This window comes from Phaseolus vulgaris, chromosome 3 (genome assembly GCF_051622355.1).
Source record: "Phaseolus vulgaris cultivar YP4 chromosome 3, ASM5162235v1, whole genome shotgun sequence".
Lineage (NCBI taxonomy): Eukaryota > Viridiplantae > Streptophyta > Magnoliopsida > Fabales > Fabaceae > Phaseolus > Phaseolus vulgaris.
The window spans coordinates 46,257,875-46,284,844 of record NC_143500.1 but is presented as its reverse complement, the minus strand read 5'-3'; the positions used below and the strand labels follow the sequence as shown (position 1 = coordinate 46,284,844).

At 31.3% G+C, this 26,970-nt stretch overlaps 3 protein-coding genes across 3 annotated transcripts; 1 reads left to right on the top strand and 2 right to left on the bottom strand.

Moving 5' to 3' along the window:
• Nucleotides 1–2,145: 2,145 nt before the first annotated feature.
• EMB2769 (Cwf15 / Cwc15 cell cycle control family protein) lies at nucleotides 2,146–5,319 on the bottom strand. The gene is made up of 7 exons (XM_068608976.2): nucleotides 5,154–5,319; nucleotides 4,199–4,299; nucleotides 4,054–4,095; nucleotides 3,816–3,903; nucleotides 3,003–3,096; nucleotides 2,586–2,686; nucleotides 2,146–2,462 (listed from the first exon to the last, which is right to left on the bottom strand). Exons 1-7 carry the CDS (start codon nucleotides 5,282–5,284, stop codon nucleotides 2,339–2,341), a joined length of 681 nt encoding a protein of 226 aa, XP_068465077.2. The 5' UTR covers nucleotides 5,285–5,319; the 3' UTR covers nucleotides 2,146–2,338.
• Nucleotides 5,320–11,248: 5,929 nt separating this feature from the next.
• On the bottom strand, nucleotides 11,249–12,071 carry LOC150028871 (uncharacterized). The gene has a single exon (XM_090299625.1). It carries the CDS (start codon nucleotides 11,768–11,770, stop codon nucleotides 11,459–11,461), a length of 312 nt encoding a protein of 103 aa, XP_090155751.1. The 5' UTR covers nucleotides 11,771–12,071; the 3' UTR covers nucleotides 11,249–11,458.
• A 10,949-nt stretch (nucleotides 12,072–23,020) lies between these two features.
• LOC137808068 (putative aspartyl protease At4g16563) lies at nucleotides 23,021–25,169 on the top strand. The gene has a single exon (XM_068608975.2). It carries the CDS (start codon nucleotides 23,284–23,286, stop codon nucleotides 24,712–24,714), a length of 1,431 nt encoding a protein of 476 aa, XP_068465076.2. The 5' UTR covers nucleotides 23,021–23,283; the 3' UTR covers nucleotides 24,715–25,169.
• Nucleotides 25,170–26,970: the final 1,801 nt, after the last annotated feature.

Genomic DNA, 26,970 nt, shown 5'->3' with positions numbered 1-26,970 from the left:
TGTTGGTTAAATTTTAAATTCCAATCTACAGTATGTCATAAAGAAAGAGAACATAACATGAACTATGGACCTCTTTGAATTGAGGGAATGTACGTGAAGAAGGGAGAGAGTGAATTTGGAAGAATTAGAGAAAATGTATGAGATTGTTTTGATAGAAGAAGAGTAAATTTGTAATGATGATTTTTTTTTAAGTTTACAAATTTATCTTTGTTATTAAAAAATATTTGAATAATTAATTATGATTCTTTTTATGTGTACATTTGAATTAATTAAATTTTTTAATATATAATATTCATAATTATTTATATTTTATAATAAAAAATAAATAATATAATAAAAAATATTTGTGTTAAATTGAAAAAAAAATTATTAAATATATTAAAATATATGAAAATAATATGTATTATTATATTTATTTATTATTTTATATAACTATATATATTTTGTTAATATTATTATTTTTTTATTTTCATTATTTATATTTGTATGTTATTCTTAATAAGTATAATTAAATATTTTTTAAATTATAAATAATTTAAGTAATACTTAATTTTGATATTGTAAAAAAATGCATGTCGAATGATATTTTGATAAAAAACAACCATCCTACATTAATCTTCACAAATCTCTTTATTTAGTGAAGAATGAAAAAAATCACTCATCTTTTCTCCCATTCGATCCCCCACCCTCAAAATCCTTGAAACAAACACAAAAAAACACCTCCACCCCTCCCTCCTCCCCCATGAAAACAAACACACTCCTCCCTATTTTTTCGCGATATTTCTCTATTTTTCACGTTATCTCGCTATTTCCAACGTTATCTCGCGATATATCGTAATTTCTCGCGATATCTCCCAATTTTTCCCTATATCTCGCGAGATCTATTTACTTCTCGCGAGATCTTCCTATTTCTCACGAGATCTCCGATTTTCTCACGAGATCCCCCATTTCTCGCAAGATCCCCCATTTTCTCGTGAGATCCCCCATTTTCTCGTGAGATCTTCCTATTTCTAGCAAGATCTCTCCATTTCTAGCGAGATCTCTCTATTTCTCGCGAGATCTCTCTATTTCTCGCGAGATCTTCCTATGTCTCGCGAGATCTTCCTATGTCTCGCGAGATCTTCCTATGTCTCGCGAGATCTCCCTATTTCTTGCGAGATCTCCCTATTTCTTGCGAGAGAGATCTCTCTATTTCTCGCGAGATCTCCTATTTCTCGCGAGATCTCCTATTTCTCGCGAGATCTCGCATTTTCTCGTAAAATCTCCCAATTTCTCACGAGATCCCACGAGATCTCCCTATTTCTCACGAGATCCCACGAGATCTCCCTATTTCTCACGAGATCTCCCTATTTCTCTCATTTTCTCGCGAAATCTCCCAATTTCTCTCATTTTCTCACGAGATCTTCCTATTTCTAGCGAGATCACCCTATTTCTCGCAAGATCGCATCTCCCTATTTCTCGCGAGATTTCCCAATTTCTCACGAGATCAAGATCTCCCAATTTCTCGCAAGAAATCTCAGTTTCTCGCAAACTCACTTTTTCTAGCGATATCTCTATTTCTCGCATGATATTGCATGATATAAATAAAGCACTCCCGATTTCTCGCAAGAAATCTCAGTTTCTCGCAAACTCACTATTTCTCGCTATATCTCACTATTTCTCGCTATATCTCACTATTTCTCACATGATATTGCATGATATAAATAAAGCACAAATAACATGGACATATTAAATATCTGGCCATACACATTAATTGAAGCCACAAATAAATCAAAGAGAATAGAATTTAAATAATAAACCGTAATAATGTCTCTGGCCGTATATTTAAGTTCGAGGTCCCATGTTGATGATGATCATAAACCCACACCACTCAGAAATCATATAGGCTTTACAAATTTTCGCAATTAGCTACTGAAATATATAATTGTTTATAAAATGTGTTGCTTGAACCCGTCCGAGTGGAAAATCTTAAAACATTACATTAACTGCCAAACAAACGAGTGGCTGACATACTTTCCTTGCAGTATCGATAACAGATGCAGGGTTGTGTCCATGTACAATGCTATTAATAAGTGGTTGGTCCAACTAGTGAATAGAATTCACAACAACGAATCGTAGAGGGTGAGAAAGAGAGACCTCACTGCATAATATTTAATGGTCTGACTCTTTAAACCAGCTAACATTAACAAACATGAAGTTGCAGCAACTACGAGTAGCATGATGAAATACGTTTGAAGATAAACAATATATCCATCAATGTTGAATCATACATTTAGATACAACCTGCAAATCAACTAGTTCTGTTGTGTCCAAACAACCGAGTTCTGGGCACAAGGACTTACTTCATGTATTTATGCAGGAATTTCCTATGGAAATCATTCCTGATGGTATCATTGATGAATCGCTTAGCTATTTTGGTTTCACCGCGGGCTTGGTTCTTGAACACCACATCATCATCCCACCTACACAAAAAAAAAAGTACACAAAACCCAAAAGAATTAGATCACGGCAAACCAACAGGGTTAACAGTAAAAAGCGTCATTTTTTGTTTTAGCAGGCAGTTTGAGAAATATCTAGTGTCGAACCTTCTTTTCACATTGAAAGAAGTTGGATTATTTAGCAGTGGGTTTCCACGCAGAAGCTCTGCCTCCTTCACTTTGAGCTCTTCCTCCTGTTGTTGTCGCTCCTGCAGAGACATTTGCATTTTTTTTATTTTTGTACACAAGGGCAATTTACATTTACTTGCAACATCATGGAACCACTTAGCAACCACCGTATAAGTTGTTAAAATGAGAGATGTTATGAACTCAACAACCTATTCAGGCCTGACAACTAACTGTTTTTCATGTAGATCCAACTGAACACCCACCCTCCTTTCAAACAAAGTGAAGTAACAATTATACTAGAAAGATATACAGTGTAGAGAACAGTTCAAGATCCCCCATATAGAAAGCTTCAATGGCATCACATGAACAAAGCTAGGAAGAGTAAAGAGACAAGACCTTGCGTAGCTTTTCCTCTGCTCTTTCCTTCTTTATTTGTTCAAGCTCGGCTAGCAATGCTTCAGTGTCATCCTCATCATCATCATCGTCATCGCTGAGTATGTAAGGAAAGATTAGAAAATACTACTAATAACTGAAGACACTTCTTTCATGTAAGAAATTTAATTTCAAATACCAAAAAAATTACAAAAAGATAGTTCCAAAAGAGACAGGGGAGAACAGCTATAATGTTAAACCACTTGTTTCCATCCCAAATATCTCGCATCTTTCTACAAAACCAATTACCATACTCCCACACTTACTGGCAAAACTAATCTAACACAAAAACGCCAACTGGAAAAAGATCATTAATAATCAAATGAAAGTTAGTAAAACGAGCTTAAAGAAAATACAGTGTCATCAAAACCAAATTGCATACAATGGGTCATCCAGCACGACTAGAAAATGCAAAAATGCTGGGCTGCACGCTATCTCATGTCATTACATACCAAAGCGCTGAATTGCTGAAAAATATAGCACGCTTGTCATCTGCTAATGCATGCACATGAACGGTCTATCTAGTTTAAGCTGCCTACATCAAATAATAAACCTTATTTGTTTTGTAAAACCTAATTAATACATGGGTACATTTGCTAATTATATTCTTATGGATGTAATACTATACAAATATAAATTTCTATTGCTATAAATACTTCTGCACTGGCATTTAAATATTATAAAATGTTGAGACAAATCAATTGCATGTATATACGAACTATACATTAAATAAACATGGGATACTTCTAAACAAAAGGTTCATGCTAAATTACAAACCTCTCGTCATCACTTTTGACTTCAACATCAGAATCATCTGCATCAACACTACGAGGAACAATGTGGTCTTCAATTTCTCTCTTTGATCCTGTCAAGAAAAGACCCATCACAATCTACAATACTGAATACAAAATACAATTATGGTTTCTTTCCTTATCATTTCCCCCCCTCCTTTTTGAGAAGGAAGGCTATGTGAAAAGTATTTTAGTAAATGTAAACTAATTAGTAGATAGAATACCTTCCAAAAACAGATGACTACCCTTTCCATGATCCCTGTCATCTGTCAGAGAATAGAATAGAATCGAACAGTTACAAGTAGCAATTAAAAAAAACATCTGAGAGAATTGATGCAATTCAAATCCCACAAATATAAATTTCCTTACCGTAAGATTTATTTTTTGAGAAATGCCTCCGTTCCCGATCTTCCAGTTCGTCACGCAGGTTCCTTCTCTTTAACTCATCCTGTGTGTCCTGCCCATCTTTCCTGGAAAGGTAGAATTACAATTATTAGCGAGGAAAAAATATACCATTTTTACAAGTAAAATGGGACATGATAATGTGCAACATCAATCACAAGTATAGAGCAAGATAGCTTCTTGATCATTTAACAAAAGAAAGTTACAAGGAAAAAAAGAAAATGAAACATTTCAATCATACATCAGGAACAAGATTTAATTTTAAATTTAAGCACCAGGTATGAAGAAATACTGTATAAACAACAGTACAAGCATGGATATCAAACTCGAGATTTAACTCGTAAAATCGCATTAGTTTACGAGCTCGCCCCGAACAAGCGAGTTTAGGGCCGTGTTGGCAAGTTTACTTGCAGGTTCTTTTTTAAATGAAACAACTCCTCTCTTTGATGTTTGGCTTCTGGAAATGGGAAAAGGGATAAGGTTCTCCGTTATCACGTTTCACGGCTTCCCTTCTTTTCGTTATTCTTTCTCTTCGCATCTCCTTTTTCCGTTCACGACACCCATCGCCACATCAACTTCTTCGATGTTCTTCCTCTGCGATCAGGCTTTGTTCCTTTACCAGTGCTATTTGCCTTTGTTCCTTCCCCACTGCAAATTGGTTTTAATCCTCACTATGATTAAACTGCCACTGTTGGTCTTCTCTGCGATTTATCCGCGATTGCAAACTGTAACTCCTTTGACATAATTTCAAAAGACCTAACTTCATGTCCCAAAAAGTTGAACATTCTGTTTTGTCTTTCTTGAAATTTAAGAATATGAATTTCTTGAAAAGATTACTTCTTGTTCAATTTGGTGTGGAAGCAAAATATGAAAACAAAATTGGGGGAAAACTTAAGAAGATTAGGAAAAGATAAAAGCCTACCTAGGCTTGAGAGTGGTGTGCGATGCGATGTCCCGAGAAGAGTACTTCTGTGAGGGACCGAAGATTCGAGTACCACCTTGTTCGTTGCCACCTTTTGCAGGTGCCCATGTGGGTCGAGCGGCGGTAGTCATCGGATTTCACGTTTTAGGGATCGAATTTGGTGTCACCGACTTCCTTCGCCGGTTTTGGGAGAATGGTTTCGTTGATTCAAAAAACAGAGAATACGAATGGCTTAATAAATAAACTCTATGTATGGGCTTTTTAACTTCGTGGGCCTATTCATTCATTTATCGCAAGGCAAGGTGCAATATATCAATTTCAACCTGAACCCCTATATTTTTCAAATTTTCTAAAATTATCTTCTATTTTGAAATTAAAAATTTTGGAATTTAAAAAATATAATTCAAAAGTTAAAATATTTTTATGAAAAAGAAAATAAAGAATACAAAATCCAAAAATGTATTAAAAAAAATCAAAATTTAAAAATATGTTATAGAAATCCAAATCTAAAATATTTTTTAAATAAGAATTCCAAAAATATTTCTTTATCCACACTATTTTTGTATTTTTATATGTTTTTCAATTTTATTTTTCAGAAAAAAAATATAGAATGTATTTTTTATTTGAAATTTGTTTTTATGAGATGAGATTTTGATTTTTTTAACTCTATTTTGAAATTTTATTTTCAGAATACAAAAATCTATTTTGGATATTTTTTAAATGTGTTTTTTAATTCTAGATTTTCAGTTTCAGAATAAATGATCATTTTAAATTTTCAAAAATTAATTGGTTCTTGTTCAAATTTGTTGGGTGGACAATGCATGCCTTCATTTATTCTATCGGCCTATTGAGCACTTACTATTGAGCAAAAATTTATTTTTTAATTATAATATTAGGATCAATTAATTATTGTGTATACTAATTATTTTTATGATAATGGAAAAATAAAAATATAATTAAAAAAATAGTAAAGGCACATTAAAGTTAAGAAAAAAAATTATATATAAATGATAATTATAAAAAATATTTTTTATTAGTTTTTTAATATTATAATTATATAATGAGAATAATTTTATATTTTCATTAAAATAAAATAAAACATATAATAAAACATAAAAAAAATATTATTAAGTTCCTTACTTTTTATTAATAGATTACGCAAATCATGAAATCTATTACCCTCTAAGTAATCAATTATCCTATAAAATTATAAAATAAGATGTGTAATCGATTATGTAAAGTATGTAATCGATTACTTTATAAAATAAGATGTACAATCAATTATGTAAAATATGTAATCGATTACCTTATAAAATAAGATGTGCAATCGATTATCCTCTAAAATAATATGTATAATTGATTACACGATGCATGTAATTGATTATCCTATAAATGTAATGCAAAATAAGGATTACATAATTACATACTTAATTTTTCTCTACTTTATTTACATGTGAGCGGGCAACAAAATCACACATTTACTTATCTGCTTTTTCTCACACATGACTTGAATCAAGCGTGTTTACATCACACATTCCATCTACATGCACAACAAATCAATTGAAGCAAACATTTCGTTTGAGACATTAATTACTTATTAAAACACTCAATACTCAATTAGTGATTCATTTTAACTTTGTATAAGAATATTTTCATATCCAATTTATTTAATTAATAAGATATAAAATTATTTTTTTCTTACTTTTCAAAACTCTTAAACATAATTTTTTCAATATGGTATCAAGAAATTATTCTTCGTCAAATCTATGACTTTAAAGAATTTGTTGCCACATTCACTTCCTCCATTGGTAAAAGCTTGTGCTCTTTTCATCTCATGCAATCTTTAAAAAATATGATCAACACTTCCTTCTATAGAAGCAAAATCACAAATGAATATGATGATTCCTCCAAAATTTTCAAATGACCGTAATTCTTATAGTTAAAAAATGAATGAGGATAGGATAAACAAAAAGTGAGGAAACTATTAGAATTGTAATATACATAAATTTGGATTCATTCTAGATTATCTTGTTCTTTTGATTTTTTCCCCTCATCAATAAAAAATGATTATATAATCACTTTATTCTAAATTCTGATTAATCACAAAACAATATATATATATACTAGCAAAAGTGTAAACTTTAAATAGAATAATTATTATACTTTTTTGTATAATTGATAATTCGATATAGGATTTCTAAATAATGGAATCCCCCTTATAAATTTTAAAAGAACAATGTCCACTATAATCAAACACGTGCATTTGTAGCATCATGGAAAAATTTGAACTAGGCAATTTAAGTAACCTTATTAATAATTCAAAATATAATGTTACATCATAAGTTGTTTCTTATTCTACAAGTAACTTAATAAATGTACTAAAAATTAGCAAGTTTCATTCCTTAAAACAATTAATCACTCAAACATATTCCAGTGCTACTGATATTCAATTCTTATGGTAGTGTTCTGTGACATGCATTATCAGTTTCCTCTTGTTCCACGAACAAAACGTCAAAACCCCAATTAAAGACAAAACCCATAAATTCTAACGAATAAAATTATGGATTAATTTGGATGTATCAGATTTTTCTAAAACACTTGCAAAATCTTTACATTAAACAAAATAAAAATAAAAAGAGTTCAATTAACATGGATACGGAAAAGTTGTCGTAAAATATTATGAATAAGTAGCACTGTTAAATACAAAAAAAAAAGGCAACGTAATTAGATATTTTAAGGGACTAAAAAATACCATATGTATAGTTAGACAACTTTGTAAAAGGACATTACATGGAACTAAGTTTCACACAAATTTAGATTTTGCATGAAGTGGATGGGAATATAAATAAACATAATTATTGTCCTAGCATAGGGCAATCACTCTCCATTTCCATTTTTTTTGTTAGACTGAATTAAAATGATTTGAAAAAAAAAATTGAATAGAAAGTTAAATAATTTTGTTTTATGAAAAGATTTTGGATTTAAGTAAAAAGTTATAATCCAATGTTTTTTTTGGTTAAATTGAATTAAAATGATTTAAAGGGAAAAAAATAATAGAAAGTTAAATGATTTTGTTTGATGGAAATACCTTATATTTAAGTCAAAACTTTATTGGTATATGTGCTTCCTCTTAATATTAAATATATCTTGAATCTTTCTCTCACATGATGGTTAAAAGTCCATATTTTAATGGATATGATAATTTTTGGGGTGCCAATGCATGTTCCCCGTGTTCCGAAATATGTGTATTGGGTTGTTCCGTTTTGCAAGCAAGATATGTGATTTCATTTCATTGGTTCCTTTCGTATATAAGATTTATCTGTAGGCTTACGGGTCATCCGTGTAAGAAATTTTTTTTAAAAATTAAATTAAATTTCATTAATGATAAAAAAAAATATTTTTGTTGTTGAAAAATTAATACTTTATTTTTATTTCAATTCATAAGGGTTCTTAGTAGATTTTATTAAACATAATAAAAGTTTTGTTTTGCATTTGTTTTTTTTTATATGTATGTAAATGTATAAGAGTATCTTATTAAAATTTTAGTATAAAGTATTTTAATGAAAATGACTAATTTTTTTAACGAGTATGTATCTTATTCAAATCTCTTCTTTATATTATTTTTTATTAACAAATTTAAATATAAGACTTTACTTAAAACTAAATTAAGTGTCACTCTTAATATTATCTTTTTTAGATAGTTAAAATAAAAACATTTATTAAATTCAAAAAATTTAAATCAAATAAATGTCACACTGCAATAATGAGTGAGATTTTTTTTTTTTATTTACACCGGCTAGTGGACCAACCCGCTTCGTCTCGTTGTTGCCCCACGCGAATTGTAAGTTAAGCGGGACATGCTTAAGCGGGTTAGTGGACTAGATTAATGAGTTCACTATGCACTTTTTGGTAACAAACCGTGTGAATGAAGTTATCTGGGGATGACAACTACAAAATTTAATCCATTGGTATGGTACAAAATAGATTAACATGTGTCTTAATAGTTGGGATGGTAGAAGTGGTGGTAATTGTTATAGGTGTTTACATTCCACTAAAGTCTCATAAATATAATATTTACTAATGTAAAAAACAACCCAACTTACGAGGATGTCATGTATACAAATTAAATAAATTATCTATCTTTTTATTAAGAAGAAAATACAAGAAACATCAAAGAGAAAAGAAAGTGAAAACAATATAAATAATTTGTATGACACAAATGATACAAACACACACATATATAGTCAGACACACATTTTGATTCATGTGATATAGATTTTAATTGTCTTTCTATTGACTACCCAGGATAAATGAACTTCCAATGTATAAGACAACTTAATCTGGTTCAAAATACCTTTCATTTAAATCTCTAAGACCAAACCTCCAGTTACACATATTTAAATTCACATTTCTTAAAATAATGTCAAACTACACTCAGTAATTTGACAAATAAAATTATAATTTGAATAATATACATATGTAAAATAATAAATATCTATTTCCCTTACTTGAATAAATGAAAATTGAGTTTTAATTTTGTGACTGTGATATTTATCCATTCTTTGAGTTTGTTGTTCTTTTCTTTCAATAGTGTCCGTAATCATCTCATTGTAATATTCTTATTTATAGTAGAATTTATAATGATTGCATTTCTATCTATTTAACTTTAGTTTGGTATTTTAGTTTCAAATGAATTGAAGTTTAATAATTATTTTGTAAGAAATAACTAATGGGTAAATTTTTCTAGGTAAATTGTAAAAACGTAATTTAGTAATTTACACCTCGAGGGTTTAAAAGTACATCTATATTACATCGACAACAAGAATGACAATATTAGTATAAGTGTTAAATTTAATATGAACAATTTCCATTATTTTAAGTTTTGATTAGGTGAAAATAAATGTTAGTGTCCATCTAAAAGATATACAATGTTTTGAATTGTAAGTGAAAGTATTAATGTTATGTATATACTCTATACAATTACATGATATCACTTTTCTTTTATATGTACATGACATGTATTTGTCTATTTAGCAACATATTGCATCTAAGAAGTATTTGAACTTTTTAAAGTGTATTTTATAAAATTCGTTCTCACGAGAAAAGAGCGTGTTTCACCCGATGTGGGAAGAGTAGTGATTTGGGAAAGCCAAACTAATACTTCTAAGGATTGACTATTGAGTTGTTGATTAAAGTTGATGATAGATTCATTTATAAAAGATTTTTCGACAGTCAAATTAATAAGAAGTTATAAAAGTTATAAATTATACGAATATAATAGTAAATAAGGAATAATCTCTATTAGATTTACAGGACATGATAATCCTAAATTGGATCTTGCCATTTTCCATTTGCAAACTACACACCATTGACACAATGATAAAAAAAGAAAAAACTAGTTTGGTTTATTCTAGATGGTTTATTGAGTGGCCTATGGCTTGGGTAGACTAGAGTGGGTTTTGGCTTGGATAGATTCGAGTTTGTGTGTTTATGAGAGAGGTTAAGGGTAACTAAAAGGTTAGACAAGACTCACATAACATCTTGAAAGAATCTTAGATAATTCTCGGAGCCAAAAATTCGTGAGAAACAAGAATGGCGTTTGTTTATTAAATAATGGTGGGATTTGGTGGTCTAAAAGAGGAAAGACGGAATATTCCTTTGGCTTCTATTTCAATTTCAACATAATATATTTAGATTTTAAGTTTTATAACCTTTATACACTATACTGAAATATAACTCATAAATAAATAATTATCATATAAAAATAATATAAAATATATTGTTATACCTCTAATATATCATTAATCAAATCTATAAAGCAACCAGAATTATCTAATAACACATTTACAGAGGGGAAGAATGCATTTCAAGTCAAATTCTTTTAGTTTTATTTCTTACTTTATGTTTATTATTTTCTTGTTTTTTTAGTGAGTCAGAGTGTGTTTTATAGGTACAGTCATTGGGTTGTTGTTGGTATCAGTTTGTGATGATTATGGTAAAATTAAGAATAGTTTATTCCAACAAAAAAAGCTAAGCCCGTAAATAAATTTACAATTTTATAGTCAACAGTGGGGGAAAGAAAAGGGAAAGGTAGATCGGAGAAAATCTCATGGTGAATACATTCACTCTTGGTACATAGTTTGTCATATCACAACAAAATAGAATCGAATAAGGAAGGTGTAAGATTAATTAGACAACACCAGAAGCAAGCAACATAGGGAAATTATAATTATCCTAATTCAAAGGACAAAAAAAACTAAACAGACATCGTCGATTAAGCAGCGCGTGAAGGTGAGTGGCGGCGATTAAAGCGAAAGCATGGAAAGGTCATGGAGGCTCTCTTGCATGATGTGGGAGTCCTCCGCCAGCGATGGAGGGGAAGGAGAGAGCGTTCTCCTAATCAAGCGAAGAGCGTGTTCCATTCGCGCCACCTGGGAGATTTGGGGTTCGTTGCTGAAAGCTATGTGACCTAATTGGAAAAGGAAGAGCCTCGATTGGTGAAGCGCGTTGTCGCGGAAGAGTCTGAAACCCATCAAGAATTTCAGGATGAGTGGGCACACGAACCCAACCACTGCTGGTCTCAAACCGTGGCCAAGAACCACCGCGTACAACACCATCGTAGTAGTGGTGGTAGTAGTTGCAGCAAGAAGTGTGATATTTTTGAACAAGTGGGTTTTGAAGTGATGGTTTAGAAAAGCACGTTCTCAGAAAGGTTTTGAAGTGTTAAATTGGTGGAAGAAAATCCCACGAATGATGCGTCAGATAACAACTTATATCAATATATATATGCGTCTCCTAAAGTTGTTGCACGATCCTCATTTTGCTTTTCCACTTCACCGCGCACAATTGTATCTCTAATTCTCCTTATTACTGTTTTGTTGAAATTGAAACTTGAAAGCAACACAGAAGAATGAATGTTTATGTTTATTTAATTCTCATTCTTTGATTATAGTATTTATAAGGATAATGTTTCTAACAATCATAGTTTTAAGGGAAACCTACGGATAAAGCGACTCTGGTTTCTTTAATTTCACGAATTAATGTTGTTTATAGTGTGGTGGCATGTGGTGGCATAGCTTCTTTTTCTTGACTCTTCGCAACTCTCAAAGGTCAGGGATATATAAACGAGAATTTTAATGACTGCATGTTCAACATTTAAACGATAAATCTCTTTATATATTAATGTTGCATTTTGAAATTTAATTTCTAATTTTACTTTTCAGAAATGCATGTCTCAAGTTATGCATTATGAAATGTGTTTTTGGAATTCATATTTCAGAATTTATTTTTCAATTTAAAAATACATTTCAATATATATTCTGAAATATATACAAAAATTTCGAAATAGATTCTAAATTATGTAAATCGAAATTTCCCTGCTTATTACTCAATTCAAAAATTAAGATATGTTATACTTTTGAATTAAGGGTATTTTTGACATTTCACTATGTTATGGAGTGCAACTTGAAACTAGGAAGTCTCTTATCGTTAAAAGGCCATAATAAGTGGGCTCACTAGGTCTATTTTAACAGACTCTTTCTTCCTACACCTCCATACCTTCTTGTGCCACCCCCATACTAAATATGAAAATACCATTCTATCCTTTTTTTCCATCCTCTTGGATTTGAAATAATAAGCCTATGGATTATGTAATCGGATATATTTTGGATTACATAATCTGGAAGTCAATTTCATATTTAGAAAAGACTTCCAGATTATGTAATTTGGAAGCTAATAACACATCTGAAAAAAAAGCTTCCGGATTACATAATCCGGAAGCTAATCTTATGTATAGAAAAGACTTCCGGATTATGTAATCTGGAAGCTAATTACAAAAAGACTTCCGGATTACATAATCCGGAAGCTAATTCTGGAGACTTCCAGATTATGTAATCCGAAATATTGATAAGGGTATTTTTGGAATATGAAAAACTTATGGGGTGGCACAAGAAGGTATGGAGGTGCAAGCAGCCATTTTAACATTTCAGGCTTAGTTTGACATCTTTTCATCACTCCAAATTAGAATTGCATGAAAAAAAATTGAAATTAACTTTATTCATAAGTTAAAGTAGCTTATTTAAAATTAATTTGTAATTACTTTACGTATAATTTCATATTAATTAATGCAAAGTTTTATTTTTTCAATTATTTTTATTTTATACTTGGACATTTCTTCTTATACTTCATAAAATAATAAAATTTCACTCTCGCTCTTTTTTATTTTAGAATGAGATTTTTTAAATTTTTAAATAGACATTTTAAAGTGATTTTTTTACGGGATTTAGAAAACAGTAAATTTTAATTATATTTATAATAAATAATATTTTGATAAAAAAAAGACAAAGGTGGTTGTATGATTGATTTGGTCTGAAAAGAAAGAAAAAAAAATGATAAATTTCAACGGCATAAACCCCCCAACTACTTTTCCAAAAGAGAAATGAGTAAAACATGGTACTTTAATAAGCTCATGATCTTACATTTTCCCTTCTCTGTCATACATGCATTTATTGTTAGGATAACAAGAATCTTCTCAAGAGATACGTTAACTTTTAGTTTCCATTTTTTTTCTTCCAAATTTTATTATATATTTGAATTTCTATTGTTTTAAAATATTTTTTAAAAGTGAGCTAAAAAATTTATTCAAATTTTTTTTTTTCGTTTAGAAAAAATATTTCAATTATTGTTAAATCCAGAAAGTTATTTAAATGCTAAACTATCATAGTTAATGTTAACTTGATTTTTTTATAATGAACATTTTTTTAAAAAATTAAACAGATTATTGAAAAAAAATAACGTTTATATCAATAATAAAGAAATAATCACTATAGACATAAAAAAATCATTGCAAACATCAAGATAAAAATTAGTTATCATTTAATCTTTCATACTGACCAAAAAACTTCTAACTAATATCAGATAAAAAAATTATAATTGTGTAGGATAACAACAAAAATAATTTTAACAATTCAAATAAAAAATAAATCTTATCATTTATAAAAAAATCATAATTAACATTAACTAAAATATAATAATCTTTCTCTCTTAGTCACATCTATCTTTGAACCAAAATTGAATTGAGAAGAGAAAATACACGAATTTAAAAATATATAAAAAATCAATTTTTTTATTTTTAAATAGAATTTAAATTTTTTTAATTTTAATAATTCAATTACTCTTTTGAAATTTTTGAATTTCAATTTATATTGAAAGTAATTATTCAAACAACATAATATTATTTGTCCAGTCAAAAGTCCAGTGGCCGAAAGATCGAAAAAGTTTTTTGGACACTTGGTCCCTCAGTTTAGAATGACAAAAAATTAATTAAAAAGACTATTTGGGTTACGCCAGTGACATAAAGCACAAAGCTTAATAGGAAAAAAAAGTATAAATAAAGGTAGACTCTATCATAAAACATAATGACTTTCTGATAGATAATTTAATCCATTTATTGACTTGAGCGTCAAAGTGTCATTGCAGGTACTCTCATCCTCTTAATTGACGGACGGTAGAAAGTAAGGATTGAAGACGTAAGAGAATCAAGAGGATCAGGACCAGAAGACGTTCAATAGGGGATATTCGACCTCCTATAATGTAGGAACATTTTGGCGTTCACCGTAGGACCGAAAGAAAAACCTATCGAAAAATCGCATAGTGACTACATGAAGCATGGCGGGAAACGAGAAGAGGAATGAATAAGAGTTGTCGGTAGACCCATTACCTTGATGATAGACATGAAACAAAAGAACGCATAAGAAATAGAAGCTCTTAAGGCTGAGAACTTAATGAAAAGAAAATTGGAACTCAGACACACGACGACAGTTGAAGAGAACATAAGAGGCAACGGGCAGCCGAAAACAAGACCCAAACGCGCATGGAAGGGGAAAATAGTTCACACCAAAACTACTATACTTACACGGCTCTCGGCAGGACGATCGGAATGTCGTCACCGCAGGCACCCCTTCACAGAGGCAATCATGGAAGTATCTTTACCACACACATGGCAGAGTCCAGTATAGATAAGTACGACAGTAGCACGGATCCGATGAACACATCAACGCCTATGTAACCCAGGTCAGACTTTACATAGTCGACGACACCCTACTGTGTCGAGTTTTCCCCATTTCACTTAAGGGGACCGTGTTAAGTTGGTTCACCCGTTTACCACCTCTTTCGATTGATTGTTACGACTTTTTAATTTAATCTTATTTTATTTTAATAGTACGAATTACTTAAAATTATTAATTAATTAATGTTAACTATATTTGACTTATTTGTCATTTTGAGTTTTCAAGATTTTTTTTTATCTGCAATCAAAATAAATAAATAAATAGAAACCACTTCAGGGGTGGTCCAATCCTTATACATGAATACCTGACAACAAACTCTTATTAGATCGCCTACCTACGAGTAGTTTTCAAGATAGACTCAAGTTTATACACGACCTTGATTATTTCGGTAATGTATAATACTTTTTCTATATTTTTTTTATTAAAACTACTTCAATCTTCCCTTACATTATTTCATTTCATTACAATTCTATTAAATTTGTTGTTGATGTAAAATATATTTATCAAATTATTCATTTCTTTAAAACAAGAGGAAAAAAACTAGTAGGAAGAGCGTGAAATGGGATAGTGTAGTAAACGAGGAAGAGTGAAAACCGGAAAATGAGACTTTGTGAAAAGGATCATTTGAAAAAGAAGAAAAAAAAAGATAATTTTTTCGAACAAGAGAAAAAGGAAGGGGAGAGTGAATGCAACAATTGGGGAAGTGTAAATAGAAAAGGCCTTGATGTTACAAATTTGAAGTAGTCAAACCCATACTTCGAATTTGTTCATCTTTGGTTGGTTGCTTCTTCCTGCACCCTTATATGTTCTTCAAGCACTCTTGTAGTATATATATATAAAAAAAATTATCCTTTAGTAAATAATTAAAAATCCAAAACCCTAAAAAGCTTTCACCTCACTCTTTCTTTTTTGTTCTCTCACCGCGACGACATCCCCAATCAATTTTGCACTACCTTTACTCCGTCGCACCCTCAAGGTTGCATTAACTGTGCTTCACAGAATTTGTGGTGTTTCTCGACATAGATTCTTAGCTATTGCAATGTGTTTATTGATTGTCTCCTTAAAGAGCTTAGTATTTGAGTTTTTTTGTTGGTTCTCTTGCACTTTGTTTTTGAAGGTACCCATTTCGCTGTTTTTTTTTTAACTTCTTTACTGAATGGACATTTGTAAAATTATGAAATTTATGGGGTGCCTGAAGAACATAGGGGTGCAGGAAGAAGTAGCCCTTTAGCTGATGCTTTGTTCAAGTACAAGACTATACCCAAAATGTACCAAGCTCGTGGCCCATACGCAAAGCCCATATTGGAACCATATGACGCTCACTTTCGTGTTGTCGTTGCATTTGTTTCCCACCTATTCATAACGAATTAACACATTTTTTTAATAAGTTGGGTGACTCAACTTCAAGTAAATTATACACTAAAGTTTGGCCATGTTCATTTTGTTACTTAATTCTCACATATTTGTTTCTAATTTTATCTATCACCGTTTAGTGAGTCCTATTAACCACCTATACATCCATGTTATACACCCACATAATCTCTTCCACTTTGTGTGATGAAAATAGGAGTGAAAAATGAAAAAAAAAAAGAATTAAAGTGAAAAGAAAATGGTTTGGAATGAATATGTTGGAGATTTCCCATCGAGTAAAAATCTCATCTTATAAATCAATTTTATAAGATTGAGTTAAACTTAAGGGTTTAGAGTTTACTTTTTGATATGGTATTTGAGTCCGTTAAACCTATCATAATAAGAGTTTATTGAACTTATCAAACTACTCACTATTATGCTTAAAGTCAATTTTTTAATAAAAAAATGAAAAGTAACATGATAATATTTATTATTATTATTATTATTATTATTAAAAAAAGGAAAAGAAAAGTAAATCATAATTATGTTTTTAATTTTTGGACTAATCCTTTTAGAGTCTCTGTGACATAAGTGATCATAAATATTGATTATGCTACACTTTTTTAAGTTTTTTTTTTAAAATTTTGTGCGAAAAGTTCTTACTTATTTCTCTTCTTTATTTGCATAGTTTGTGCACCTTTCTAAAGCAAACGACGGACATTGTTTTCCTGGTCTTTCGTTCTTCTCACATCATAGCTTTGAAGAAGAAGAAGATACTTCATATTGTGAGAGGAATTCAAATGCCCTTTTGTATGTTATTTATTAAGTTAGTGAATGTTTTTAAATTTTACTATTAGAATAAATATCAGAGTGTTTTTAAATCTTAAGTAATAAGAAGGAATTCTAAGATCATAAATTAAATTGTAGGACATGCTGAGTGGTGATGCCTAAGTTTACTACTACATATTGTGAGTTATGTTGGGGACTTGTAGTTCGTACGTGAATCGCTCTAAGAATAAAAAAAGACAACCTTAGTTTTCAGAATAATAATGAATATGCAAATAACAAAAACATGGGATAATGGGATGTCCAACATTGTATTGGTCACTATGACCCTAACTTCGTAAATTTCTTGCCTCTATTATATCATATAACAGTTCCCTTTTTGGTAAAGAATACAATAATTGCGTTCAGAATTATTTTACAGAGCATAATCCGAGCTGGTAGAAAACTACATAAACATTACGATCGTGAATGAAATCTTTGGCACTTGGAAAAAAGACAGAAAAGAAAAAGTATTGGATAATATCTTGCAGCAAACGTTGATTTGTGGGACTATAGAAGTAATCAATAGAATTTATATTGTTCTTTGGGACAGAAAAGCACAGAAATCCTAAATTACTTATTAAGAAGAGGAGTTAACTAAGTCAAACTTATAAAATTTGCTGGTAAGATGTGGTTTGCATTCATTTATTCTTATATTTCTTATATTAAGGTTGTTAACTCATACTAGAGAATATGATACAATATTAAGATGTGGACTTTAAATCTAAATTAACCTTATAAAATTATGGTTTATAAGGTAAGGTTTCCACACTTATATATTATTGTACCTATCCGCCTCTAGGTCAGACACGACTAATAGCTCGGGGTGATCATCCAACTTCGTAACTGAGACATAATGACTATTATGAATAAAACGACCTAATCAATGAGTCTTAAATGATGAGCGGCTGGAATAGTGAATAACAGTTACATAACAGTTAGAATATACACTTGATTAACCTATAAATACTCATTCTCCATGAAGTACAAGTTATCTCATCTCATACTCTTAACTTTTATATTAGTAAGAACATACAATGTTTGTGCTTTTACTAACTTAAGCATCAGATAATCACCTTACACATTGGGGACTAGCCAACAACTCATCTTCCAAGGAATATCCGATTTTCACTGAGTTGCACTTCCAAGCTCATTTTCCGTAAGAACAATTATAAAATATTCTTATTTCTAGTCGATATATGATCTCCAAACATTACTTTCAATTCTTCAGCCAATTTTAGAGGATAAATTATTGATTTTCTTATGTCTAGATTCTCAAGTAAATGTGTTCTTGTGAGCAACATTAGAAGTCAGAATTGTACAAGGTTGTTGAATTTGCAAAGTACATGTGAACTTTTTTTTATGTAGAAGATTGTTGACATGACTTGCTCATTTATAGGTGGTGGGGTGGAAAGACTATTTCATATGACAAAAAATCTGACTCGGAAATTTCTCTTTCCATTTGCAGAGTTTGTAAAAGTAAATCTTAAGGTCAGAGTGATGAGAGTTCATTTAGGACCATGAATGAATTTGATAATTGGGTGGAAAGTCTTATAGAGGGCATTGGGGGGCTCAGATTTCGGTCCCCTATTCAATGCTTCTGTTTTTGAGAGAACATGTGCTTCGATATTTTGCAGTGGAATGGTAATCACAGAAACCTTTAGCACCAAAATCTCACGAGCATCCCCACACAAAAAATATTGGAAGTAGGAGGCCTATAACAGTTTTTGGATTCACAAGAAAGAGGGCATTAATAAACATTTTATGTTCATGCTTTAACAAGAAAGAGAGCAATAATGTAAACAAATACAGTTGTCAAATTTCACGATTGAAGGAAAAATAGATGCGCCATAATTATTACTTAAGACCTCTTATAACTGAGTTATGGTTCTTACATGCAAACCAAAGATGAATTTGTCAACACAAAAAAGGACTTGGTCCACACTATTTAATGTATGCATAAAGAAAAAACTTGGAAGTGATTTGATGAATTGGATTTTCGGGGGTTGGTCTAACATAATAATCATGCTATCCATGATGAAGTTTAGTAGTTAAAACATCTTATATTTAGTCTAACAACATTTTTAAAAAATTCAATAATTTTCTTTCTATTTTTTTGTCACATCATCTGAACTTATTCTTCTTATTTTCTTTTGTTTTTATATGTTAACATATAAATGAAATAATTTCTATCTCAAATGGGTTGAGATAATATTCTTAAAGTGAAACATGATGTATTATTATTTTAAAACTTGAAATTTTATTATAATTTTATATTTAAAATTTTTAACCTGAATTCTAAGTTATAAAAAAATGTATTTAAATTATCTAAGATATAGGACATTCTAATTTGGTCCACAAGATTTAATGAGAAAAATACAAATGAGTGGGTGAATTGGATTGGCCTACATGATAATTGTGAATATTAGGTGCATGACAAATCTTGTTTTTATATTCTTTCAGAGCACCCTGCAACTCATGAATGGAAGCATTATAATATAATATATAAGTTTATACAGAAGCAGACAGTGCATACTACTTTATAGGATTGGTGTTCCATCCATTAGGTAGAGTCAACAAGATCATATATGACTTTCACTTTGTTTTTCCCTGACAATTAATCCCATAATTTTGTCACATTGTTGACCATATTAGTAATAATAACAAATAGCAATGCCAATTAGTGTTTTAAACTACTATAAAGAACCTCAACTTTAGTGAAATCTGTCAATGTTTGAAGAAAACTGCAAACAAACCTTTTTTTCTTTGATTGAGTCACTTACGCAACCTTCGTCATCTCCTCCTTGGTATGATGATGAACTATTACAGAATAATGAAAGAAAATATTGTTTGTCGATTAGTGATTACTTCTTACAATAATAAATGTGTTTCACTTAACAAAAATGTTGGTAACTTGATATTGTCTTTAACTAATTTTTGTTAATTTTTTTGATGACTCCTACCATAAATGTAACTCCAAAAAACATCATAAAAAATATTAAATTCCTGAGTCATTAAGACTAAAATACATATAGTATATGAATAATAAAAACTATGAATCAAATCATATAAGTGATCATTTAATATAAAAATTCAAAAAATTAACATCATCTCTTTCCTTTATTTTCTCCTTTTTTACTTGAGGAAAGATGTAAAATTGTCATCAACTCATAAAGTTAACTAACTTGGTTAAAAGAAACAAAAAAGTGAGTGCACTTTAAACTCAAATAATAAGCAAGCTAACATGGTGTGCTTTAATAGATCCAACTCTAAAAAGTACTTCACTTAAATTCAATAAGTTGAATATTTATACACAAAGTTTAAACATGCGAAATATTTTTTTATTGAATAAAATAATATTTTAACGTTATACAATCAATTAAGAAGGTTGAAGATCCCACATCGATCAGATATTAGAGTATTTTTATTGTATACAAGTGAGTGCAAACTTCAATCCATGAGCTGGTTTTATGAGGTCGAGTTAAACTTAAAGTCCACTTCTTGACATGGTATCCATAATATGTTATTTCATGCACGAACCGTTGTCACTCTCGGCATGAGAGAGTTAAACATTTAACAAATTATACTACAAGCTAGTATCAAATTCAAAAAACAATATGAGATTTAGAGTGAAAAGTTTAAAAAGAAGACACAATGAAAGGTGGAGAGAGTGGAAAAAAAAGAAAAAAAATAATAATGAACTTAAGTCATAAGCTTTGTATTTAATCCTTCTCTTTGAGATAAGTTAATTGTTGCTTTTCAAGTAAGTTAGGCATTTTCAACCTAATCATAAAGTTCTACTTGTAGGAAGTAATATGGTATTCTTCTTACTTTGAATCATGTTTTCTATTGTCTCAAATAAAGAGAATTGAAAATAAGTTTTTAAAAGAACATACACTTCCTCTCTTAAATTGAAATTATTTTCTTTTTTCATGTAATTAAAAGAAAATAATTAAATTAAAATTAATTTTAAAATAAAAAATAATTAATTACTATATTAATTAAATTAGATATTATTTTATAAATTAAAAAAAATATTGATATTTAAAATAATTTTTTTATTATTAATACAAAATTATAAATTTAAATTTAAATTGGTATCAATTTCAGTTAACAAATTTGGAATCTAAATTAATTAGTAAGTAAATCTTGTTTGTTTTAGTTTATTGGTGAAACTTATTTTCCTTCCAATATCAAATTTTTCTAATCTTGTTTTCTCTTCTATATCTTAAATAAAATATTTATCAATTCAAAAACAAAAAAAAATAAGTTTTAATTTTTTTAAGTGGTTTTTAGATTGGTACATCGTATTTAAATAAATTCATGAATAAATTTATTCTAGTAAAAAGAAATTAGCAACTGATTAAAGTAATGCAAAAATATTTGACATAGAACTCTAACCATTTGCAAAAAGATTATGCCTAACCATGTGATAGTGTTTTGGACGACTTCATCAAAGTTTGGGAAATTAAAGTTGTTGAAGTGAAACTGAAGGAAGAAGAAGCAAGCAATTGGGTTTGGGATATTAGAGATATTAGAGGTGAAACCTAGCTTCTTGCTATAAGTTGGCTAATTGATTCTTTTTATTTAATTTCTTGATAAAGTAACTTGTCAAAATAACTATTATTATCAATTCCATCCTTATCCTGATGCCTTTCAAGGATTATTTTAAATTTTACTAAAAATATAGAAAATAATCATTTCACACCCTTCAACACAAAAACAAAACACCTACTTTATACATTTTAATAACATGATAAAAAATAATATTTTAAATTGTTTATTTTGTGCTATTAAATTATCACCTCTCTAAAAAAAATTAAAAATAAACGCAGACACTGGGATTATCTTCTTAACCCTGATTTGAAGGCGAGCTCTGAGAAAGAGACAAGTGATGCATATATACAAACATTACAAAATAAAATGAAATCCCGTTTAAGAAGGTCCAATAAGTGTTTACATAAAACAATTATGATTTTACCAAAATCAACAAAGCTTTAACGGGTTAGTGGTGGGTGTTTTTAGTTTATATTGATGAAAGTTGGTGAATGAGATAAGTTTTTGGAATGTTTCTGGTTGTTGAAAGTTACAAAATTTAGAAAAAAGTTTCAAGATAAAAAAATTTGAATATTAAACTTAAAAAAATAAATTATCTTTCGCACTGTATAATAAATCTTTGATTTCGAAAATTCACAATTTATTTTAGATTACAGTAAGAGTCAACTCTCATGCAATCATTACAACTGCGATAATAAATATTTTTTTTTTATAGAATTTCTACAATATTATACGAGAAGAACGCTTATTTAAGTGAATTTTTCTTATAAAATAAATTAAAACATATTAATTAATGAAATTGTTCTTCCAACGTTAACGTGAGGATTGAAGAAGAATGGAAAAGAGAAATAAGAGAGTAAACATACAAATATAAGTTATTTAAAAATATGAAATTAAACTTCGTTTCAAATTATTTAAATTTTTTTTAAATATTAAAAAGAACTTTTCATAACATGGAGAAGATATGAGGTAGAGAGAGAATTTGATTTATTAAACTAAGAGTAAATATTTATATTATTAAAATAGTCGATTTTGCAAATGTAAACTTGTAGCGGAAAAAAACAAAAACATATATTTTTGGTGGGAGAAAAAGAAAGAGATTGAAGAGTATATTTGAGTTCAATTTTGAAAATGTAATGAAGTTAGTGTTGTTAAAGAAGATAAGTTAACATAAGAGTGTCCTAAATGGCGGCGCCAGAACTAGCAGCAAATCCATTGCCCCTATCTATTCCCTTTATAAACTCTTCTTCCTACTCACTTTCAACAAATTAAAAAAGTTCCTCTTCTAACTCCAAACTCATTACTCTGTTTTGGTTCATGCACATTAACAAATGACTTCTACGATGTTGTTGTTGGTTTTGTTGATGATATTATGTATTTCACATCCCTCCTTCCAAATGCTACTCTTGCCACTTACACACACTCTTTCCCAAGCCCAATTCAACAGCACCCACCACCTTTTGAAATCCACCTCCACCCGTTCCGCCGCCCGCTTCCGCCGCCAACTTTCCCTTCCCCTCTCACCAGGCAGCGACTATACTCTCTCCTTCAACCTGGGCCCCCATGCCCAGCCCATAACCCTCTACATGGACACAGGCAGTGACTTAGTCTGGTTCCCCTGCGCCCCTTTCAAATGTATTCTCTGCGAGGGAAAGCCCAACGAGCCCAACGCCTCTCCCCCAACCAACATCACCCGAAGTGTCGCCGTTTCGTGCAAGTCTCTCGCATGCTCCGCAGCGCACAACTTAGCCTCCTCTTCCGATCTCTGCGCAATGGCTCGTTGCCCTCTCGAATCAATCGAAACCTCCGACTGCGCCAATTTCAAGTGTCCACCGTTTTACTACGCCTACGGCGACGGAAGCTTAGTCGCGCGTCTATATCGTGACACGCTCTCTCTCTCTTCTCTGTCTCTTAGAAACTTCACCTTCGGTTGCGCTCACACAGCCCTCGCCGAGCCTACTGGAGTCGCCGGATTCGGCCGCGGTTTGCTCTCTCTCCCGGCGCAGCTAGCTACTCTCTCTCCTCAGCTCGGAAACCGCTTTTCTTATTGCCTTGTTTCTCACTCGTTTGACTCTGACCGAGTTCGAAAACCAAGTCCACTCATTCTCGGCCGTTACGAGGAGAAGGAAAAGGAGAAGATCAGTGGAGGTGGAATGGTTGAGTTCGTGTACACGTCTATGCTTGAAAATCCTAAGCATCCTTATTTTTATACCGTTGGCTTAATCGGTATCTCCGTTGGGAAAAGGACTATTCCGGCGCCGGAGATGCTGCGGCGGGTGAACAATCGAGGAGACGGTGGAGTTGTTGTGGATTCCGGCACGACGTTCACGATGTTGCCGGAGGGATTTTATAACTCGGTGGTTGACGAGTTCGACCGCCGAGTCGGGCGAGTCAACAAGCGCGCGCGTAAGGTTGAAGAAAAAACTGGACTCGCGCCGTGCTATTATTTGAATGCGGTGGCGGAAGTGCCGGTTGTGACGCTGCGTTTTGCTGGAGGGAATTCCAGTGTGGTGCTGCCTAGGAAGAATTATTTCTACGAGTTTTTGGACGGTAGCGGTGAGAGGAAGGGGAAGAGGAGGGTGGGGTGTTTGATGCTGATGAACGGTGGAGATGAGGGTGAATTGAGTGGGCCCGGGGCCACACTCGGGAATTACCAGCAGCAAGGATTTGAGGTTGTGTATGAGCTGGAAGAGAAGCGCGTGGGATTCGCCAAGAGGCATTGCGCGTCGCTTTGGGAGAGACTGAATCGTGACAAGAACTAGCGCATGCTGCACTCCATACACTGGATTCCCTCCCTGCTCCTGTCACGGGTCGGGCCTTCTGTAAATTGAAATAAGGCGGGCTTTTGGGCCATGCGGTTGTGTGTCTACATAATAGGAAAGCTGTACACTCTTTCTTTCCAAACTCTAGATAGCTGTGGATTTCTGTTCTAAAAATTGTAAGTAAAAATTCAGAATAATATTTATTGAGGCCTGCAATTTCTGTACTTCTTTAATTATTTGGATGGAAATTTGCGTGGGAGTTGCTGATGAACAGTGATGTCATGGGATGAAGGAACCTGTCCAAAATTCCAGCTGTGAGAAACCAGGCATGTAGATAATCCAAGGAGTTGTTTGGTTAATTTCTTCTAATTCAGTTTTGGCCATCTCTTTGAAGTTGGGACCATTTCTGCTTTGAGTCTGGACACAAAAATATAAAAATTATTGTTTATCACGAATTGTTTTCCATCTAATTAATTGATGTTCCATATGTAGATTATTCAGTTTGGTGCTGCAAACATCTTATTTATACTCTCTTGTATAAGTTTTTTTCATTTATATTTATTTACATTATTGGTAAAGTATTAATTATTTTCTACTGTGTTTTTTAATCTTTAGATGATTTATATGCATATTTATTGTACGAGATGGAAAAATAAATGAGTAAATAGAAAATTATATAGTTATTTTATTATAATAATAGAATTTCCACTTTCATCCACATCCAAAACTTCAATCTTTATGCTTTTTTGGAAACACTATCTAATATTATGGATTCAACTTCAGGTCTTTCCTCGTCTTCGAACCTACGTCAGGGAGGTCCTTCACAAATGTTGATCACGTGCACATAGAAAAACGAGCTATTCACTGCACGCGAGATGTAGCTAAATGATGTAATATATATAAATAATAAAAAGTTATTAATATAATACATTGATGGTGTTATTTTCAAAATTTAATGAAGGGTAGAGTTTTCACGCAGTAGTGTTTGCGTGAGAGAGGGTTAAAAAGTTGGAGTTCCGATAAGGTGACGAGGCGCTGACTGGTGCTGTTTGAAAGCCTGGATACAGCTAGCTTCGCTGTCCCCATTCCCCCACACGTGTGCTTCCTTCTGGACCCTTCGCGCATCAACTCCACAACACCAAAACTCTGGGATTCACGCTTTCAATGCTTCAATTGTTAAAGAAAAGGGTGTACGTGATGGGCCTAAATACCCACGGAAAAGGATCCTATGGGCCTTAGGGCCTCACTTTCGGCTCTCTGTTTCTGCTAAGAGGTGCATGCACAACAACTTCAGATTTGGTCGTACACCTCTCAAGAACCACTTTCTTGTCGCTTTACCACCAACACATAAAACAGGGACCACTCTCAAAACCTATCATAGCCTTTCTGAATTTCACAACACTTCATTCTCCACTTCTCTTCAAATTCAGGGCCTTTTCTGCTCTCTCCTAATGGGTTCCCATCGTAATCAAAATGCACCCATCTACAAATTTTAACCACCACTGAAACTTTGGCTGAGATTCTTGGTATGTCAAATATGGCTCAAATAATGAATGCGCCACGATAATGTTTTCCCTGTGAAACGTTATTCACTCATTCTAGTTTAGTGTATAATGATAATCCTTCTAGTAAAGCAGTTTTAGTACACTGTTTAGGGACTAGATTTAAATAAAGATAAATGATATTAATCAAATACGATTCTTAATTATAGAATAGGTTGGTGTTGAAAAAATTCATAACTAAATATTAATAGAGTCAAATAGAATAATGATACTCAAAATTTTTAACTTAAAAAAACATTCTCAAACTTGAAAAAGTAAAAACTCGCTCATAAAATGTTTTTACTATAAAATATGATTACAGTATTTGTTTTTTTACTAGGATTTTGATTTTTAATCTCATATGGTGGATTTTTTTTCTCATTTACTTATCTTTCTCTTCTTCACTAATATCTTCTCCTTTATATAAAGAATTGAATAAAAAATTTGTGGATAATTAATATTTATTACATTTTTAAGATATTTTGAAAATGTTATCAATAATAATAATTATTAAATATATTTAATGGATAATTATTAAAATTTATTGGTAATGTACCCAATTGGCAAAGTGTAATTCCTCTTCCTTTATTGGTGTGACTTAAGTCCCACCGAAAGGCGATTTTGGAGTTGGCCGTAATGCCAAATTCCAGGCTGTTATGTTATATGTAATATAAAGTTGGTAGCAATGCATCCCTACCATCTTAATCATTACTAT

Coding starts and splice junctions, on each gene's coding strand:
- EMB2769 (XM_068608976.2), bottom strand. CDS start 5,284: ATGACTACCGCCGCTCGACCCACATGGGCACCTGCAAAAGGTGGCAAC. Junction 4,300..5,153: donor CACACCACTCTCAAGCCTAG/GTAGGCTTTTAT, acceptor CTACCTTTCCAG/GAAAGATGGGCAGGACACAC. Junction 2,463..2,585: donor TCTTTCAATGTGAAAAGAAG/GTTCGACACTAG, acceptor TTTTTTGTGTAG/GTGGGATGATGATGTGGTGT.
- LOC137808068 (XM_068608975.2), top strand. CDS start 23,284: ATGACTTCTACGATGTTGTTGTTGGTTTTGTTGATGATATTATGTATT.
- LOC150028871 (XM_090299625.1), bottom strand. CDS start 11,770: ATGGTGTTGTACGCGGTGGTTCTTGGCCACGGTTTGAGACCAGCAGTG.